General features: G+C 49.5%; 2 protein-coding genes across 3 annotated transcripts in view; one reads left to right on the forward strand and one right to left on the reverse strand.

The window, feature by feature from the left end:
* The window catches only part of TIPIN (TIMELESS interacting protein), a 39,212-nt gene extending 33,298 nt beyond the window's left edge, over positions 1-5,914 (reverse strand). The window contains exon 1 of one of the 2 annotated variants that reach the window (XM_075342865.1): positions 5,808-5,914. The gene's annotated coding sequence lies outside the window, so the exon portion shown is untranslated. Of the gene's footprint in view, positions 1-4,643; positions 4,797-5,807 lie in introns of those variants that run through there. The other variant, XM_075342866.1, reaches the window with a different exon arrangement.
* A 5,915-nt stretch (positions 5,915-11,829) lies between these two features.
* The window catches only part of MAP2K1 (mitogen-activated protein kinase kinase 1), a 79,699-nt gene continuing 70,360 nt past the window's right edge, over positions 11,830-21,168 (forward strand). The window contains exon 1 of the mRNA XM_075346049.1: positions 11,830-12,071. Coding sequence (XP_075202164.1) covers positions 11,992-12,071 — 80 coding nt within the window. The 5' untranslated portion in view covers positions 11,830-11,991. The remainder of the gene's footprint in view (positions 12,072-21,168) is intronic.

The following is a 21,168-nucleotide window of genomic DNA, read 5'->3' on the forward strand; positions in this document are numbered from 1 at the left end:
CTGTGCCCACGTGGCGTATTTTCATGCAGTTACGCTGCGATCTGCACCGGAGCATAACTGCATGCGTCCTGCGTCCCCAGCACAATCTATGAAGATTGTGCCTAATCCATACCCACGTGGTGTATTAGAACGCAGCGATTCGGCTGCTGCCAAATCGCTGCGTTCTAAGAAGTGACATGTCACTTCTTTCGAGCGCTTTGCATGCAGCCCCCGCTCTGTCTATGGCAGAGGCTGCATTCAGAGCGCATGAAATCGGCAGTCACCGAAGCTTCAGAATGGAGATTTTCAGCTGCATTCTGAAGCGCACATGCAGTGACGTTACGCTCCTGTGCAGAGCGCACACACGTGGGCACATAGCCCAACAATGGACTCCAGACAAGCAACATGAGCTGTTCACCTTTAATGCAACCTGTTTATATATTAGTAAATAAATAAATCAGCAGTCTTTACACACAAACCCCTCTCCTCAATATTTTGTTGACATATCTGCACAGGTGAAAGCTGCACACCAAATTCAGAGAAATATGAACAAGCATAACTGCTTTATAATACATAAGGAATGAAAAATACAACTAGCCACATGAAAAATTGAATTTTTTTTTAATTTTTCATATGGCTAATTTTATTTTTCATTCCTTATGTATTATAAAGCAGTTATGCTTGTTCATATTTCTCTGAATTTCGTGTGCAGCTTTCACTTCATATAGATCATGTATATTATAGCAAGCAGCCTGTTCACATTTATAATGGTGTTACAGCAGTCTTTTTGATTATATCTGCACAGGTGACATCACTTCTACACCTTATGACTCATTCCTACACTATCTCTCCCTGAGGAAGTCAGACGACGAAACGCGCGTCGGAAAGTGGCAGACGAATTGCACAGACCCTGTATTAGGTTTCTATTCTTCTTACATGTTGTATCCACTCAGTGAACATCAAGATTGTTTCTTGTGAATTGCACTTTACTGAATCTATATTTATCTATATAACTATCATACAGATATTTATTAGGGTACAGGTTTATTTTGTTTATAATATATATATATATATATATATATATATATATATATATATATATATATATATATATATATATATATATATATATATATATATATACACACACACACACACACATTAGCTTATGACCACTGCAGCCAATCATCAGGCTCTACAGTGATGCTAAGCAAGATGGCAAAAGACTGTTGAGTCCAGTGATTGGCTGCAGTGGGCAACTGATATAGTCTTAATGCAACTGCTGTTAATTATAACTTGAGGCAGCACTGGTAGAGCAGGGAGTACGGCCACTTGTTAACAGAACAAACTGATGGGGGAAGAAAAGGAAAGTTGAAAACTCCTTAAGACCCTGTCCGCACGTGTGCTTTTGGGTTGCGTTTTAAACTGCACTGTGTGAATGACAAAACGCATGCTTTGCTTCCCCAGCAAAGTCTATGAGAAGTCAGAATTTCCTTCCGCACGTTGCTTTTTTTATGCAGCGTTCTGTTTGACAAATATTTGTCGAAATCGTTGCAAAAAAAAAAACAAACAAAACAAACAAACAACACCATGTCACTTCATCGCGTTTTGGTTGCATTTTCCACCCATTGATTTCTCAATCACAAAACGCACTGTTTAAAATGCGGCAAAAACGCATGCCTTTTTTTGTCAAACGCAGTCAAAACGCTGCAATTTAGTTGTCAAGACAGAAGGTTTAGGGCATTTCGGCTGTACGTGGCTCAATATTTTTAAGCAAATGGCTGTTTAAGGGCTTAAATAGCTTGTTCAACTATGAAGATCCTGTTTGGGCCATTTGACATGCAAAAGACGATTTTACACAAGGACATTTTTAGCTAGTGTCCCTCTTTTGCAAGAGTCTTCCAGGTTGTTTGCGAAAAGTAAAAAAAAAACAAAACAAGATGTCGGTTGAGAGTTGAGTCTATGATCAGGTGTCTGTTTTCCCCCTCACACATGGCACGCTCACGTGTAGTACAGGCTGCTTCATAGGAAAATAAAAACATCCATGTGTGTACTATAAAGAACAAACTGCAAGCAAAAAAACACAACCACAAAAATTACAGCATTTATAAACCAGGTGTTTGATTACAGCATAAGGGGGAGTCTATAACTTTTTTTCTTCCAGATTTTATGTCAAAGACCACGTGCACACGTTGAGTATTTGGTGAGTTTTTTTCCCTCAGTATTTGTAGCCAAGACCAGGAGTGGGTGATAAAAACAGAAGTGGTGCTCGTGTGTCTATTATACTTTTCCTCTGATTGTAACCAGTGGTGGAACAAATACTGAGGTAAAAACACCTCACCAAATACTGATCGTGTGAACATGGCCTAAATATCTGCAAAACGATTGGGCTATGTTCACACAGGGCATCATTTGCTGTGGTTTTGAGGTCACAAAGATGCACCTAAGGCTATGTGCGCACGTTGCGTCATGTCCCTGCTGAATATTCTGCAGGGATTTAACAACACGTGTGCGCGTCAAATCACTGCAGAAACACTGCGTAACGAATGAAGTGTTTCTGCAGAAAAAAAAACAAAACAATTTCATGCGCTCTGGATGCAGCTTCTCCCATAGACAGCAGGAGCTGCATCCAAAGCGCATGGAATAAGTGACATGTTGCTTTTTAGAACGCAGCGATTTGGAATAAAATTTTGGCATCCAAATCGCTGCGCTCTCAAATGCAACATGTACATGGATTATGCACAATCTTCATAGATTGTGCAGGGGACACAGGACGCATGCATTTACGCTGCGGTGCTATACAAAGTATAAGGCTATGTGCACACTAGAAAATGGATTTTTCTAAAGAAAAATCCGCACCCTGTGGCAAAAAACGCGGTAATAACGCACCCGCGGTATTGCTGCGGTATGGTACAGGTGTTTTAATGCATTCAATGCAATAAAGCACATTGGGGAAAAAAAAAAAAAAAGTAATTTCCTTCTGAGATAGATAAATAGACAAATAGAAGAATAGATAGATAGAAGAGGACAGATCAATTAACAATCGACATGCTGCAGTTCTCCCGAGCGGTAGTGTGTTCACATTACCGGCCGTGGGAAATGACCTGTGGTTACCTCTGCAGGCTCGTTGCGAGGCTCCATTCAGTACAGTGTGAGTCGCGGCTGGATGCAAGCATCGTGGGACCTGCGTGGACTATGACAGAGCTGTGTGTTTGGGGGGGGGTAATAAAAGGGGTGAAAGAGGGGATTTTTTGTGTTTTATTTAAAATAAAGGATTTTTCGGTGTGTGTGTGATTATTCACTTTACTTACGGGTTAATCATGAAAGCTGTCTCCTAGACGCTGCCATGATTAAGCTGTGACTTAGTGTCGGCGATGCGCTGTCATTAACTTGTTATTACCCCAAATTGCCACCGCATCACGGCAATCGGGAAGAGACGGGGACACTCCTGGACTGTCGCATAATGGATGCGACAGTCCCGGGGCAGCTGCGGGGGGGGGGGGGGGCATTAACTGTGGCCCTCGCCCTCCCCAGCCTGAGAATACCGGGCCGCCGCTGTGTGTTTACCTCGGCTGGACGGTAAAAATACAGCGGAGCACACGCTTTTTTTTTTTGTAATATGCATGTTTGACTTCTATGTGTATTCTGTCTGTGTCTGTGTGTGTGATGTGTGTGTATTCTATGTCTGTGTGTGATCTGTGTGTGTTTACTCTGCTCCGCTTCCTCTTCCTGTCACAATGACATCACTTCCCTGCAAACCGCAGGCAGTGATGAACATTACCGCAGGTAAACCGCGGCTATAACGAGGGTATACCGCACATCATTTGCTACCTGCGGTATACTCCCGGTATTTCGCGATTACATTACAGTGAATGGAGTGAAATACCGCAGGTACCTGCGTTAAAGAAGTGACATGCACATTTTCTCAAGAAATTCTGCAGAAAGAATTTTCTTGAGAAAAAAAAAAAAAACCGCAGTGTGCGCAGAGCTATTTTTTTCCCCATAGGTTTTGCTGGGAAATGTCTGCAGAAAGGTTACAAACATTTCTCAAGAAATTTCTGCAGCAAAACTGCAGGTAAAAACGCTGTGTGCGCACAGGGCCTAAATGCATGAAATTCGGCAATGTGCACGAGCCCTAAATGCACGCATTTCCTTCTCCCAGCAAAGTCTGAGATTTCTATTTTGCGGTCTACACCATCTTTTTTTTGTCTGCATCTTGGCTGCGTTTTTTGGGGGACCAAAAAAGCTGCATCTTTGGTGTCGCGGGCGGAGGGGATGCTGCGCTCTCCCTACTGCTCGGGTCCGGCCGCCGCTGCTGCTGCGGCCTGCTGCTGCTCGGTGGCTCAAGCGATGGGCCGGATCCCGGGGACTCGAGTGGCGCTCCTCGCCCGTGAGTGAAAGGGGATTGGTTTTTGGGATAGCTTATCGTCCGTAACGCCACCCACGGTTGTGGCGATTGTGTGGACACCACCGCTGCTCTGTATGGGGATCCCGGGAGCGGTGACAGGGAGCAGCAAAGTTGTTAGTTCTCCCCTCCGTGGTTAGGGGGTGGTTGTCCCGGGGCCCGGTGATGGGGTAGGGGTGGATGTCAGGCCGGGTGCGGGGCCTGGTGAGGTGCAGGGTCGCGGGGGCAGCGCTGTGCCACACGGCACGGTGGTACTCACTCAGCCTGAGACGGTGACACAGTTCTCAGTAAAACACACGGCTGGAAAGACGGTTCCCACGGACGGCTGCTGTTGCTTTTCCCCGGTAGTTGACGGTGACTGTCCCTGCACCTAGTGAAATGTTGGTAGCGATGGGTTCCCACCGGTAACCCGCTCCCCGGCTTTCATATGGGCCGGAGGAGCCCCTCTTTGCCCGCAGGCGCTGGCCCTGAGAAACTGGTGCCTTGGCGGTGGCGGTGTCTCTCTCCTTCGGTTGGACTGTTGCCTTCAATCGGGACTTAGTTGTTGGGAGACCCGGGAGGTCCCCTTCACTGACGGATTTGACAAATTCATGGCGACTCCTAGCCTTGCCGGGATCTGAAAGGCCCCTGCCAATGGTGCTGGCTTCTCTTCGTATACCGTTCCGGTACCGCCGGGCCACCACCCGTCCACGGTCCTTTCGGCAACCTCCGATAGGCCACTCCTGCAGACGGTCACCGCCGTCTGCTGACCTTGCTGTCTCAGTCCGGGGCACACACCCGGACCAACCTCAGGCTTCCTCAACTGTCACTTTCTCTTCCACTTTTACTCCTCTCACTTGCTCCTCTACCACTTCCTTCTCCAACTCCCACTAAACTGCCTGGTTTTCCCGCCTCCAGGACTGTGAACTCCTCGGTGGGCGGAGCCAACCGCCTGGCCCACCCCCTGGTGTGGACATCAGCCCCTGGAGGAAGGCAACAAGGATTTTTGGTGTAGCTTCGGTGTACCTATCCGGGGTGTAGGGTGTGGTGGTGTTATGACCTGTGGCCCCTGGCTTGCCCAGGGCGTCACATTGGTGTTAGCAAAGATGCACTGTGTGAATATAGCTTTACAGCCAGTCCTGGCACACAGCTGTCTAATATCCTGCACATTGCCTCTCTCTTCAGGCAGCAGGTCCCCCTCTGCCAGGTATAGCTCTAGTACAAGGCTGTCAGGTTATGCGCTTTCTGGCTTCCTATCCTGCCCCATGTGACCGGTACGGCCAATCAGAGGCTGCATGCATCGGTCACATGGGGCAGTCCGTGGCCGGACAGAACGCCCGGGAGAATTATCTGCCCTTCCACACATAGTGAGAGAGAGGACTGCAGTAACACACGCTTCTCCACACACACAGCCCTCTCCGCTGCACGTCCCCTATGCTTATACCTGTGATGGACGCGCCCGGCTCTCCAGCCTCCCGGTCACCTGCAGCACCTTCCACTAAAGCGCGCCTTCCGCGTATCTGACGTCACTACAAGGAGGCGGGGCCACAGCTGACTGCCGTGTTTCTAGGCAACAGCATCGTGACCCGCATCCAAAAAGAGCGGGAGTTGTAAACTAAAAACTTTATTGTTCACAGAAACACAGACAAACTATTATATGGTACCGCTATGTCACTAAGTAGTACCGGGACCCCCATAGTGTAATAACGTCCGCCACCAGTCCTCTGCTGCCGGTACATTAACCTCTTCCCGGCAGAGGCATTTTCCTGTTTTTGTGCTTTCGTTTTTAACTCTTGTTGTTCTTTCAAAAGCCATAACTTTATTGTTCCTGGCTGCACAGACATAGTGCATGGGTTATTTTTCATGTAAGAATTCCTATGTGCAATGAGGCTCAGTACAGTCATATTGCCTGGCAACAGAATATATAGGTTTTTGTAGGTTTTTTTTAATTCATGGCTAAAAAATTCTGCACTTTATACAAAAATAAATACATTTTTGTTTCGCTGTTTTCTGGGCCCCATAGCTTTTTTTATTTTTTTTTTTATATATCTCACTGCTATGATTTGAGGTACAGACCTTATGTAAAGGGGATGATTCAAAATGTAGTGGGGTCCTATGTATTTTTTTCATTTCAGCTACTTTTCATTTTAGTTTTCAGTTCCTCTTAGGGGGTCTTGAATCTGTGATTGGTCGCTTGTACTATAGTCTGTATTATTGTACTGTATAGAAGAAATCCCAGCTGTCGTGGCACCGGCAGCCCGCGATCGCCCTCTATGCTGAGCTGGGGTATTAATGGGGGCTAGAACAGACGAAGCCACCGCTGTGGTGGTGCTACATCTCTCATCATCATCCATTTGATCTTACATTGTATGTTTGGTGCATAAATTGGTCTTTTCCACTTGTTCACAAAATGAGGCTTGAGAAGAGCAGCACAAATGTGGTGTTCGCTCTGACCTGCCCGGTACAATGGGAGCAGAGGAGAGGTAAAGCTGGCTGCTATGTAAAGGCACGCGGTGGAGAGTGTATACAGTTTGCAGTTCGGCATTCTTAGGATTGGAACTTATACTCTCCCCATGGCATAGGCGATAACTTCCCAAAACGTTGGGATAAGACTCCTGGCACCATCACCAATCCTGAGAAATGGAGCTCTGAAGAGCCACATCTGAAAGAAAAGGTGGTTGATCATTGCGCTCTTCAATTCTATTCATTCACATTGGAGTGTTGATGTTGATGAAGATCACCACTATATCCAGGGGTCCAATAAAGAAAGAATGGAACAGCCATCACTCCATTCATAAGATTGTTGAGGGTCCCAGTAGTCTTATACCTAGGGATTGGGAAGTTGTATATAAGTTAGAATACCCCTTTAAGAGTAAGGTAGATATGTCAGCTTATGACCTACCCTGAATTGGAAGTTTCTGTTTGATCAGAACAGAGCAGCACGCAGCACTATTCTTCCTATCAAAATGACACAACCCTCATAGTCCTTGATAACAGTCAGTGGGGTCTGTAGGAGACCATGGGGGTACGTTTTAGGAGAAACCTGGCACTGCCTTATAGCTTCTGTTCACTGGCGTAAATAGAGTCCGATGGGCCCCAGTGAAGAATTCAGACCTGGGTCCCCACTGCATGTTGGTCAGATGTATCAGCCCTTGTAGCGCTCTAAACTCTATAAAGACATAGGTGTTAACCCCCCATTATGTCTCCCATCCTGTTATAATATCCCAGCTCCTGGGCCCATCCAGTAATAATGCTCCCCTTTCTGCCACTGTTCTCTAACATGAAAAATCCTATTCTCACTTTCTCCCGCTCCCACGACACGCGACATCCTCTTCTGTAGGCAGTGCAGTGGCCGACAGCTGCTGTCGGAGTGCTGCTATGCAGCGCATGACATTACTGTTATGCGTGTCTGGCACCCTGACATCAGCTGCCAGCCTCTGATTGGTTGGTGGCGTGGATTGCAGTGCAGAGACCCGGCAGGTCTTTGCACCACAATACATTCCAACTGAATATGCGTCCTCGGATGCACATCCAGCGGAAACAGGCTTTGGTGTCAGTGGGGCCCCCCAGCTCAGGCCCAGTAGCACCCTCTGAGACGTATGTGCTTCTGTTTATCTCCATTTTCCTGGTAACGTCCTGACTTTTCAGAAATAAACCTCTCAAATTTGCTGCTGTAAAGCCTGCCCAAGAATGAATGTTCCCAGGCATGGGAAGTGGGGGCTCTAGTCGAATTGGAGGAGGGGAAAGACTTGGGTTAAGCTGCCACAATAAGCTTTTGGTGAGTTTTTGACATTGCAACAAAACGCAGCATCTTACAATTAGAACCCAGGGGAAAGCAACACCAGTTGCATGGAAGTTGTGCTGGTGTCGCTTTACTGTTTCCATGGTTCCCTATTACATCCAGCAATCAGTTCATATTCTGATGAAGGTCAGTTATATGTGACCGAAACGTCAATTTGTTTCAATGCTATTAAAAATCTTCCTATTATCACAATTTTGAGTGCTGAGGTTATTTTTGTAACAATATATGGACTGGATCCCTACTCAAGCACCATACTTCAATCACAGGCAGAGTGACTTATTTAATAACGTTTGCCAACATCAAATACCAAGAAGTAAAAAAACAAAGCTGCTTTATTGAAAACATGACTTGCCAAAAGAGATGAAAACCGCAGCATCAAAAATATGATAAAAATGCACTAACAAATGCAATGAAAAATAAACGCAAGTGACCTAAATTACCTAATAGTTGCAGAAATGCATCATAAACTCACCAAATGCTCATGGTAGGAACGTAATGTTAAATGTCCCCATGTAATCATCTCCAATGTTAGTATCAAATCTGATCTGATATCTGTGAGCCATGCAAGCTGCACTTCACAACATAAGCCTCCCCATACACTCCAAATTGCTGCCAGCTGATTGTTCGGCGAGCAGCTACCTCCCCTCACTCCCCCATACACTGGAGCACCCAACTGGCAGAGCGTCCCTGTTCTCTCTATGAGCGAACCACTACAAGACAGGTCAGTAGGCCGCTTATCTTTTGGGGAACAAAAGGATCAGCAGTCTGAGATTGGACATGCCGGATCCTTCATTCCCATCATCATCTGGTGATCTTAGGTGGCTTTCACACATCCGTTTTTTGCTGAGCGGCACAATATGGCACTTTGCAGAAAAAACGCAACTGTTTTTTTTGCCGCCGGTTGCGTTTTTCTGCATAGACTTGCATTAGCGCCGTATTGTGCCGCATGGCCTTGCGTGGCGTCCGTTTTTTGCCGGATGCGGCATATTTAGCCCATGCGGCGGCCGGATGGAACGTTGCTTGGCACATTTTTTTTGGGCGGCGAAAAAAATGCATCGCGATTTACAATGCAAGCCTATGGATGCGGATTTTTGCACTGCACATGCTCAGTATCAAGCCGCAGCCGTCAAAAAACGGACGGGCCGCATTGAAAAACTTATGCAACAGATCCGTTTTTTCCGCCACATCCGTTGCATAGGTTTTTGAGCCGGATTGAGCCGCACTGCAAAAACCGGATGTGTGAAAGCAGCCTTATTCCTGTGGTTGATCAGTTTTTCAGTCTGTCATTGTTTCTTACATTCTATGGTAACAAGTTACTTTAATAAATTGGAAAATATCCCATCCTCTGGTAATTATAACTCATAATAAAACAGGCTATGATGACATGAAAAAAGGTATGGTTGTAGGAATGTGGGCATATTTGCAGGATCGGGGATCGGAAGTTAGTGGGCATGATCTGCTTAGTTGGTAGGAGTGACACCCACCTTCGTGGGTGAGGCCTGGCGGTTTCTTCAGCCCGGTTTATATTGGTTGTCGTATTCATCACCTGAATGCTTGCCGCCATTGTCTGCTTGCAGTACACCTCTTGTCGGGTTTGTGTCGTCAGTGGGTGTACTTTCCTTGCAGTATCCGGGCCGGACTGAGTGAGCGTGGTGGCCGGCTTAGTGAGTAGACGTAACGGGCTTAGTGGGCGTGGCCCAGCATCTCCCGCGCACTACTATGGACTAGTCTCTTATTGGGGCATGCTGGCTCACAGTGTCGGCGGAAACGGAGTCAGTCAGTCGGTGGGGGCGACTGTGCTTAGTTAGTCAGCGGAAAACAACCTGCTGAAGGGCACTCACTAAGCAGGTAGAGCGCACAAAAGGAAACACAAGCACACGCACACCGAGGCTGATGTCACAATCCATTTCATTTCAGTGAATCGGTGTCCTCCGGTACGTGTCACACTAATGTCACACGGATCACATCAGTGTGCGACCTGTGTGACATCCATACTGCCAGCCAAAAACGAACATGTCACTGTGTGGAGAACACAGACAGGCGTTTGCCTGACACAGAAACACGGGCCGTATTAAAATATGGACGTGTGTGCAAACTCATTGAATTTAATGGGTCTACGTGTGTCAATGTCTCTGGTACGTGTGGAAATGGACACCTCACGTACCGGAAACACAGACGTGTGAAGGAGGCTGAAAGCAGAAAACCTGTGTGTGGTAGGCTGTTGAGTTCAAGACGACAGTTTTCACCTGATTCAAGTGAAATGTTTCACGGCCTGTCTTTAACACCGGACTAAAAATACTGTGAACATCAAAACTCCCCCTTGACAAGATTTGTCCCCTGAATTTAGGCTCTATAGAAATAAAGGAAAAAATGGGTCTCTGTGTTGAATGCAAAATCAGACTTTTGCCCAAAGGGTCTTAAAGCGCACCAATCACCAGGATTTTCCTACATAAGCTAAAGCCAGTGCTGTACTGGCACTATCAGGCTGATTCTATACATACCTGTAGTGGTCAGCTCGGATGTATAGGTTTTGAGATCCAAGAAAGTAAAGTTTATAAAATCATCAGCTTCTTGAGTGACAGCAGCTGAGGATCAGATAATATCTGGGGGTATTCATAGTTATCCCCTCCCTCTTATAGAATTAGCATAAGTATTATACAATGGATGTAACTTTTCACTAGCAGGACCTGTGTGAGGTCATACCCATGTGACCAGAAGGGGCGGGGCCTCAGCAAACAGAAAAATGTTACTTCCTGGTATCACCTTTGTTGGCTGAGGCCCCGCCCCTTCTGGTCACATGGGTATGACCTCACACAGGTCCTGCTAGTGAAAAGTTACATCCATTGTATAATATGCTAATTCTATAAGGGGGAGGGGATAACTATGAATACCCCCAGATATTATCTGATCCTCAGCTGCTGTCACTCAAGAAGCTTCTGATTTTATAAACTTTACTTTCTTGGATCTCAAAACCTAAACATCTGAACTGACCACTACAGGTATGTATAGAATAAGCCTGATAGTACCAATATAGCACTGGCTTTAGGTTATATATGAAAATCCTGATGATTGGTTCCCTTTAAAGAATTAAAGCGAGAGCGCCCACAGAGTCGCTCTTAAAGGGACAGCAACCATATAGTTGCTAAGGAGGGGAAACCTAATAACTCGCTCTAACGTCTGTAATTATAGCAACGGCTGTCAACAACCAATGCAGGAGTAACTGGGGCCTCATTTATGAGAGTTGCCTCACAGTAAGATTGTTCTGGTCGCCTATAGCAGCTTTCAACATTGAAGCTGCTGAGGTAAAGTGAAAGCTGATCTCTGATTGGTTGATATATACAGCTGCAACAGTAATGTCTATGTAACCTTAGCAAGTGTAACCAACCATTTAACATGTCATTTTCTGTGAGCGAAGCTGCGGCTATTTCACTTAGGTTATAAAACATAAATATGGTGAAGCCCAAACTAATCCCAATTCCTGAGAAGTGACAGCTCCACACATGTGAGATTGGGGCAGCGCCCCCTACTGTATACACCCGCCATTACATCTGCAGTGTGGAGCCCAGAGGTGTATGAGCGCTACATGATCCCATATCTGACGGCTGCGCCTCTGCTCTGCGCCACCAGGGGGCGCGCCTGCCCGCTACTCGCATGACGTGTTTCCGCGGTCCCTCTGTCTGTCTGTGGGCTCCTCCCATTGGCTGCTGCTGCTGATAGCAGGGACTGAAGGTAACACGCAGCGCTCCCCTGTGTGCAGAAGGGACGGTGACAGCACAGGACGCCGCCACATCTGACTGCTGGGGAGCCCCTCACACCAAGGCGAAACATGCCCAAGAGGAAGCCCGGACCCATCCAGCTCAACCCCACCCCTGATGGCACCACTGTGAACGGGACCCCATCAGCAGAGTAAGTGTCCGCCGGCACCGGAGACACGGCACTGCCCTCTGTACGGGCTCCGCCAGTGAGTCATTGTCCTGTTGCATTTCCTGTCATTTCCAGTCCTGACTTTTCCTCTAGTGGTGGAGACACTTGCTGCACACACCACAAGGACACTCGTCTGCAGGGCAGTGCCCACTCTCATGCCAGGTCTGTACAGGGCAGTGCCCCCTCTCATGCCAGATCTCTACAGGGCAGTGCCCCCTCTCATGCCAGATCTGTATAGGGCAGTACCCCCTCTCATGCCAGTTCTGTACAGGGCAGTGCCCACTCTCATGCCAGATCTGTACAGGTGTCTGCAGGGCAGTGCCCCCTCTCATGCCAGATCTGTACAGGGCAGTGCCCACTCTCATGCCAGATCTGTACAGGGCAGTGCCCCCTCTCATGCCAGATCTCTACAGGGCAGTGCCCCCTCTCATGCCAGATCTGTATAGGGCAGTACCCCCTCTCATGCCAGATCTGTACAGGGCAGTGCCCACTCTCATGCCAGATCTGTACAGGTGTCTGCAGGGCAGTGCCCCCTCTCATGCCAGATCTGTACAGGGCAGTGCCCACTCTCATGCCAGATCTGTACAGGGCAGTGCCCCCTCTCATGCCAAGTCTCTACAGGTGTCTACAGGGCAGTGCCTCCTCTCATGCCAGATCTCTACAGGGCAGTGCCCCCTCTCATGCCAGATCTCTACAGGGCAGTGCCCCCTCTCATGCCAGATCTCTACAGGGCAGTGCCCCCTCTCATGCCAGGTCTGTACAGGGCAGTGCCTCCTCTCATGCCAGGTCTGTACAGGGCAGTGCCACCTCTCATGCCAGGTCTGTACAGGGCAGTGCCCCTTCTCATGAAAGGTCTGTACAGGTGTCTGCAGGGCAGTGCCCCCTCTCATGCCAGGTCTCTACAGGTGTCTGCAGAGCAGTGCCCCCTCTCATGCCAGGTCTGTACAGGGCAGTGCCCCCTCTCATGCCAGGTCTGTACAGGGCAGTGCCCCCTCTCATGCCAGGTCTGTACAGGGCAGTGCCTCCTCTCATGCCAGGTCTGTACAGGGCAGTGCCTCCTCTCATGCCAGATCTGTACAGGTGTCTGCAGAGAAGTGCCCCCTCTCATGACAGATCTCTACAGGACAGTGCCCCCTCTCATGCCAAATACGGGTGTCTGCAGAGCAGTGCTTCCTCTCATGCCAGGTGTGTACAGGGCAGTGCCTCATGCCAGGTCTCTACAGGTGTCTGTAGGGCAGTGCTTCCTCTCATGCTAGATCTGTTCAGGGTAGTGCCTGCTCTCATGCCATATCTGTACAGGGCAGCGCCCCCTCTCATGCCAGATCTGTACAGGGCAGCGCCCCCTCTCATGCCAGATCTGTACAGGGCAGCGCCCCCTCTCATGCCAGATCTGTACAGGGCAGCGCCCCCTCTCATGCCAGATCTGTACAGGGCAGCGCCCCCTCTCATGCCAGATCTCTACAGGGCAGTGCCCCCTCTCATGCCAGATCTGTACAGGGCAGTGCCCCCTCTCATGCCAGATCTCTACAGGGCAGTGCCTCCTCTCATGCCAGATCTCTACAGGGCAGTGCCTCCTCTCATGCCAGATCTCTACAGGTGTCTGCAGAGAAGTGCCCCCTCTCATGCCAGATATCTACAGGGCAGTGCCCCCTCTCATGCCAGATCTCTACAGGGCAGTGCCCCCTCTCATGCCAGATCTCTACAGGGCAGTGCCCCCTCTCATGCCAGATCTCTACAGGGCAGTGCCCCCTCTCATGCCAGATCTCTACAGGACAGCGTCCCCTCTCATGCCAGATCTCTACAGGTGTCTGCAGAGAAGTGCCCCCTCTCATGACAGATCTCTACAGGGCAGTGCCCCCTCTCATGCCAAATACAGGTGTCTGCAGAGCAGTGCCTCCTCTCATGCCAGGTCTGTACAGGGCAGTACCAGCTCCCATTTTTTTTGGTCTCTATAGGCCTCTGCAGGGCAGTGCTAACTCACATGCCGGGTGTCTACAAGTATAGGATGAGATGGCTATATTCACATTATTGCTAGTATTCACGTATCTGATATTAGAGCTCCATGGATGGCACAGAGGGTGCAGGTATTCTACTATCGTTTAGTCAGGCAGTCAGTAGATGTGCCCCATCTATCACTGTGGTGCATGTTTGGAAGATTTGGCGCACAATAGACGTTTTAAAATAGATTGTGCCAAAATTATACAGCATCTAACCTCAAAATTGTAACTAAAATAGGAAACCTGCCCCCATTGTGACAGGAGGCTGGACCGTGCAGGGGCAGTTGAGCGCACTAATAGCCAACTTGTGGCTCGTGGGCCCGTGATGAGTGGCTCGCGGCTGTCTGATCACCAGGCCTAGCAATGCTGTGAAGAGCAGGTCTCCAGATGGTGACTTTTGTGGTCAGTTCTGCAGAGAAGATCTGGATGAGCTCCTTCACCTTGGGAGTGGAGAGAGGATGATGCTGCAGGCAGAGGAGGTGCTTGAAGCTGGATGTCATGGTGTGGTGGGAGAATAGGGTGAGGTGGGAACCCCTGCATGTAAATATACCTGATGATTTCCATGAGGAAGCTTTAGCTGTCCTATCAATAATAGAGGTTATTTGTGTGACTTCTCTGATGGAAGTGGCATCTGGGTATCACCACTCGGATGGTTGTAGCTGTGGCTTGCCATTCTCGATCAGAGCTGAATGTGGCTCTCAAGGTAAGAAAGTTCGGCGAACTCTGACTTAAAGGGAATCTGTCACCAGTTTTTCGGCCTATAAACTGCGGCCACCACCACTGGGATCATACAGCATTCTAACATGCTGTATATAAGAGCGCAGGCCGCTGTGTAGAACATAAAAATCACTTTATAATACTCACCTAACAGTCGTACTGCGGTGGAGCTGTGTCAGATGGGCGTCTCCATTGTCCGGTGCCGACACTGCCTCTTTCGGCCATCTTTGTCCTCTTTCTTCTGAAGCCGCGGTGCATGACGTGTCTACGTCATACACAGTCGCCGGTCATTGAGGTCCTGCGCAGGCGCACTTTGATCTGCCCTGAGCAGGGCAGATCAAAGTATTGTTGTGCGATTGCGCGGGACCGGCGAGTGTGTATGACATACAATGTGTCATGCACACAGGCTTCAGAAGGAGGGCGAAGATGGCCGAAAGAGGAGGCGCCGGCACCGGACAACGGAGACGCCCATATGACCCAACTCCACTGCAGTGCGACTGTTAGGTGAGTATTATAAAGGGATTTTATGTTCTACACAGCGGCCTGGGCTCTTATATACAGCATGTTAGAATGTGTATATAAGGGTATGTGCGCACATCTGCGTTCTGCTCTGCCATCCCAAATCTTCCGCAGCGCTTGTGAAAAGCTGCTTTCTGGATGCATTGTTGAATGCAGAATTCATGTGTCCTGGATGCTTGCTCTACCATAGACAGAGTGGGAAAAACATCCGGAACGCACAAAAAAAGTGACATGTTGCTTTTTAGAACGCAGCGATTTGGATCAAAATTTCAGCATGCAAATCGCTGCACTCTCAAACGCAACGTGCGGTTGGATTATGCACAATCTTCATAGCTTGTGCTGGGGGCGCAGGACGCATGCAGTTACGCTGCAGTTCTAAACGCAGCGTAAAAGCATGCAACACGCAGACGTGCGCACACAGCCTAAGAGCCCGGTGGAGGTGGCCGCAGCTTATAGGCCAAAAAAGTGGTGACAGGTTCAGCACTTATAAAGCAATTATACAGAGCTCATGAATATGCTGGACTACCTGCAGGATGCCAAGAAGTCCTCTATTGATAATCTACTGCTGATTAAACAATGATTTTATCAAAATTACACTAAGCAGCCTAGTAAGGGCGCTCTCACACATCCGGCTTTTCGCCGGTTTGACGGATGTGGCGCATGCCAGTACAGTGTATACAGTACAGTGGCAGCGCAACAAGCACCGGTCACATGCTGTCATGTGACCGGAGCATGTAACCTGGAAGTTGCGGCGCTGCCACTGTATCATACTGTACTGGCGTGCGCCGCATCCGTCAAACCGGCGAAAAGCCGGATATGTAAGCTCGCCCTAAGTGACACAACACTGGAATCTGGATCTCTGCACCTACGTTATGCTGCTCTCAGATTAGGTGGCAAAAACTTGGTGAGAGATTCCCTTTAATTAAAGCTCTTTGTTCTGCACACAAGGGTAAGCGTGTAACCTGAAAATGATTTTGATCACTTTAATGTTGACACCCAGATCTATAACTAACGCACTGCTCTGTTATAGTGAGAATATGCCACAGTAAAAGGTTATTATCCTCTATAAAAAATGCAGCTCTTGAGGAGGTGTAATTGTGCTGTGCCTGGTGTAACGGGTGCTCCCTGCTGGGTGTGCCGGGCTGGGAAGGTGTGGAGTGAGCTAGCCTTGGGACATCACAGGAATGTGCAGGTTCCCTCCTCCCGAGGAAAGGCTACAGGTCTGTAAGTGTCCGGACACGCAGAGCTGGGACCCTCCATTATCACTGTAAAAAGCGGCATTTTTTTATGCACATGACGGGGTCAGTCCTCTCTGATAAATTGCTTTCCCTGTAGAGAATAGCAGGCAGTGGATCTTGCTTGTCATGCCAGCACAGATCTCTAGGCTGAAATGAATCTGTGAGGGGGTTGAGGGTTGGTATGCTGCCCAGCTACGGCAAGAATCCCTGCAATGTGCCTTTCTAGTACAACAGTGGTCAAGTCAGATTACACTGTGCACCTGGCTGGCTATGCGTGCCCTAACAATAGGTGAGTACATAGAGGCTTGTGTGCAAAAAGAGATCCTTCAGGTAGATCCATCAACATTCTTAAATTGTTCCATTGCCTGTATCCCCTCCACCCCCCTTATATCCACTTACACACCCCCCCACCCAAAAAAAAAACAATGGAAATTCATTGCCCATCAGCATCTTCAACCATATGATATTGGACTTTAAAGGATGGCTGTATAGCTCTATTCTATAGCTTTTTTTTTTCCCCACAGTATACCACACCAGCCAGACAGGCTCCATATGAATGATGTAGCCCTTTCGACACATCTCTCACCAATCTCTGTGCTTCCTCTTCCGGCCAGACAAGCATCAACCTCATTTAGAGAAATCTCCCTTGTATAAATGTGAAAGCAGAACCAACTGATTGAGGGTGCTCAGCAGCGACCCCCAACACTTTGCACATACTTTGGAAGTTAGGCTGCTTTCACACTACGTTTCTTTTAACATGCGTCATGAACTTTTTTTAACGCAAAAACGGATCCAGTGCAAATGTGTTTTCATTTCAATGCATTTTGCAATGGACTCGCGTCAACATGCGTTCACTCTGCGTTTGCGTGTGTTATAGTGAGGATCAAGCGACTTGCAGTTTTTTAACTTTTTTTCAAAACGCTACTTGTAGCATTTTTGAGCTGCGTCCAAATACTGCAAATTGCTGGATCCTGACTATACTGCACGCAAACGTATGTGAACGCTGGCATGCTGATAACAGGATCCTGCTTGCTCTACTGAGCATCTGCCCAGAAACCAGCCTGGTGTGTCAGTCCCTCCTCTCCCTCCTTTCTCCTCTCCCTCCTTTCTCCTCTCCCTCCTTTCTCCTCTCCCTCCTTTCTCCCCTCCCTCACCTCCTTTCTCCCCTCCCTCCTTTCTCCCCTCCCTCCTTTTCTCCCCTCCCTCCTTTCTCTCCCTCCCTCCTTTCTCCCCTCCCTCCTTTCTCCCCTCCCTCCTTTCTCCCCTCCCTCCATCTCCCCTCCTCCTTTCTCCCCACCCTCCTTCTTCTCCCCTCCCTCCTTTCTCCCCTCCCCTCCTTTCTCCCCCTCCCTCCTTTCTCCCCTCCCTCCTTTCTCCCCTCCCTCCTTTCTCCCCTCCCTCCTTTCTCCCCTCCCTCCTTTCTCCCCTCCCACTCCTTTCTCCCCTCCCTCCTTTCTCCCCTCCCTCCTTTCTCCCCTCCTCCTTTCTCCCCTCCATCCTTCTCCCCTCCCTCCTTTCTCCCCCTCCCTCCTTCTCCCCTCCCTCCTTTACTCCCTCCCTCCTTTCTCCCCTCCCTCCTTTCTCCCCCTCACTCCTTTCTCCCCTCCCCTCCTTTCTCCCCACCCTCCTTTCTCCCCTCCCTCCTTTCTCCCCTCCCTCCTTTCACCCTCCCTCCTTTCTCCCCTCCCTCCTTTCTCCCCTCCCTCCTTTCTCCCCTCCCTCCTTTCTCCCCTTCCCTCCTTTCTCCCCTCCCTCCTTTCTCCCCACCCTCACATCTCCCCTCCCTCCTTCTCCCCTCCCTCCTTTCTCCCCTCCCTCCTTTCTCCCCTCCCCCTCTTCTCCCCTCCCTCCTTTCTCCCCTCCCACCTTTCTCCCCTCCCTCCTTTCTCCCCTCCCTCCTTTCTCCCCACCCTCCTTCTCACCCTCCCTCCTTTCTCCCTCCCTCCTTTCTCCCCTCCCTCCTTTCTCCCCTCCCTCCTTTCTCCCCTCCCTCCTTTCTCCCCCTCCCTCCTTTCTCCCCTCCCTCCTTTCTCCCCTCCCTCCTTTCTCCCCTCCCTCCTTTCCTCCCCTCCCTCCTTTCTCCCCTCCCTCCTTTCTCCCCTCCCTCCCTTTCTCCCCTCCCTCCTTTCTCCCCTCCCTCCTTTCTCCCCTCCCTCCTTTCTCCCCTCCCTCCTTTCTCCCCTCCCTCCTTTCTCCCCTCCCTCCTTTCTCCCCCTCCCTCCTTTCTCCCCTCCCTCCTTTCTCCCCTCCCTCCTTTCTCCCCTCCCTCCTTTCTCCCCTCCCTCCTTTCTCCCCTCCCTCCTTTCTCCCCCTCCCTCCTTTCCTCCCCTCCCTCCTTTCTCCCCTCCCTCCTTTCTCCCCTCCCTCCTTTCTCCCCTCCCTCCTTTCTCCCCTCCCTCCTTTCTCCCACCCTCCTTCTCCCTCCTCCTTCTCCCCTCCCTCCTTTCTCCTCCCCCTCCCTCCTTTCTCCCCTCCCTCCTTTCTCCCCTCCCTCCTTTCTCCCTCCCTCCTTCTCCCCTCCCTCCTTTCTCCCCCTCCCTCCTTTCTCCCCTCCCTCCTTTCTCCCCTCCCTCCTTTCTCCCCTCCCTCCTTTCTCCCCTCCCTCCTTTCTCCCCTCCCTCCTTTCTCCCCTCCCTCCTTTCTCCCCTCCCTCCTTTCTCCCCTCCCTCCTTTCTCCCCTCCCTCCTTTCTCCCTCCCTCCCTTCTCCCCTCCCTCCTTTCTCCCCTCCCTCCTTTCTCCCCTCCCTCCTTTCTCCCTCCCTCCTTTCTCCCCTCCCTCCTTCTCTCCCCTCCCTCCTTTCTCCCCCGCCTGAGAGCGGAGGGCGCTCGTAACCAAGGTAAATATCGGGTAACCGAGGGCTTAGTTACCCGATGTTTACCTTTGTTACGAGCCTTTGCAGCTGTCAGATGTCGGCTCCCAGTCTTTCATGTTCAGTTCACCCTCACTCCTCCAGTTTCCCCTCACTCCCGATCACATGACTCCAATGCCCGCACATAAACTTAAAGTGAAAGGATCCTGCAAAATAACACATGCGTTCTTCTTTGCAAAAACAGGATCCGCTTTTGCAGCAAAAAAACGTTCATGACACATGTTAAAAAAACGTAGTGTGAAAGCAGCGTTTGACTGACTGAAGTGTGGAGAATGTGATGTGCCCCCCAATTTCAATTTGGAATTACAAGGGGAAAGCCTGTTAGCAATCAGGCAGATTTTGACACACATGTGCTGATCAACATTATACTAAGTTAATCAATGCTCACTTAGGCCCGTTTCATACATCCGGCATTTCGCCGGATCCGGCACGCATGCAGTACAGTACATTCATTTAACAGTGGAAGCGCGACACCATGTGGTTGTGTGCTTCATACACAACCGCATGTGTCGCGCTTCCACTGTAAATGAATGTATTGCATGTGTGTCCTGGATCCGGCGAAATGCCGGATGTGTGAAACAGGCCTTAAAAGGCTGTTTTCCATGAGCGAATGCAAGCTGTTTAGGGACAAACAATCATTAAAGGGGTTGTACACGACTAGGAAAACTCCCTCTGATTCCACGTTTCCCCCAGGTAAAATAATAAAGCTCATACTCTCCTCCCATACCAGTACCATTCCAGCGGTGTCTAGGCTCGCGTAAGGTTGTGACGTCACGCAAGCCCCGCGTCCAATCAGCTCCGGCTTCTGTCTCTCCACCTCCAGACCAAACGAGCAATCACGAGGAACTGAGTGCAGACGCAGTGCGCACTTCCTGTTGATTAACTCGTTTGGTCCAAAGGTGCGGAGAAGGAAGGCGGCCATGATTGGACGCGGGGCTTGCGTGATGTCACAACCCCAAGTGAGCTCCGGCATCCCTGGAACGGCTACACCACCGGAGGGGAGTATAGGCTTTATTATTTTACCTGAGGGAAACGTGGAATCAGAAAGAGTTGTCTTAATAGTAGACAACCCTCACCTCTCACCCGACACTGGATTTCGGCTCAGTGCGCATGACCCCATAGTTTGGGTCATGAGCACTACTTCAGTTTGAAGCCAGGACGCGTACACCCGGCTTCATAGTGCACATGACTGGAACTCCGGGGTCATGCGTACTGAGCCGAAATCCAGGAGTCTGATGTGATGGCAGCAGAGAGGTGAGCGCAACAATCCTCTAACGCTGCGCATTTATTAGCATGTTAGCATGCCCACAAGGGCGTACTTACATGCTAAAGGCCCAGTCACACACAACAACTTACCAGCAATCCCGAAAACGATGCGACCTGATAGGGATCGCTGGTAAGTTGCTGGGAGGTCGCAGGTGAGATGTCACACAGTCAGATCTTACCAGTGATGCAGGAACAATACAGGTCGCAGTAGCGACCTGTATAACGATCTCAGCAGTCACTGTGACCCTGTCACACAGCGTCAAACACAGCGATGTGTCCTGCCCAGCAGGACATCGCCTTTGAAGAAAATGGCCTGGACCATTCTGCAACGACTAGAGATCTCACAGCAGGGGCCTGATCACTGGTAGATGTCACACATAACAAGATCGCTAACGGGATCGCTACTGCGTCACAGAAACCGAGACTTAGCTGTGATCTCGCTAGCGATCTCGTTATGTGTGACAGTACCTTA

The sequence above is a fragment of the Anomaloglossus baeobatrachus genome, chromosome 4 (assembly GCF_048569485.1).
Source record: "Anomaloglossus baeobatrachus isolate aAnoBae1 chromosome 4, aAnoBae1.hap1, whole genome shotgun sequence".
Classification (NCBI taxonomy): Eukaryota; Metazoa; Chordata; class Amphibia; order Anura; family Aromobatidae; genus Anomaloglossus; species Anomaloglossus baeobatrachus.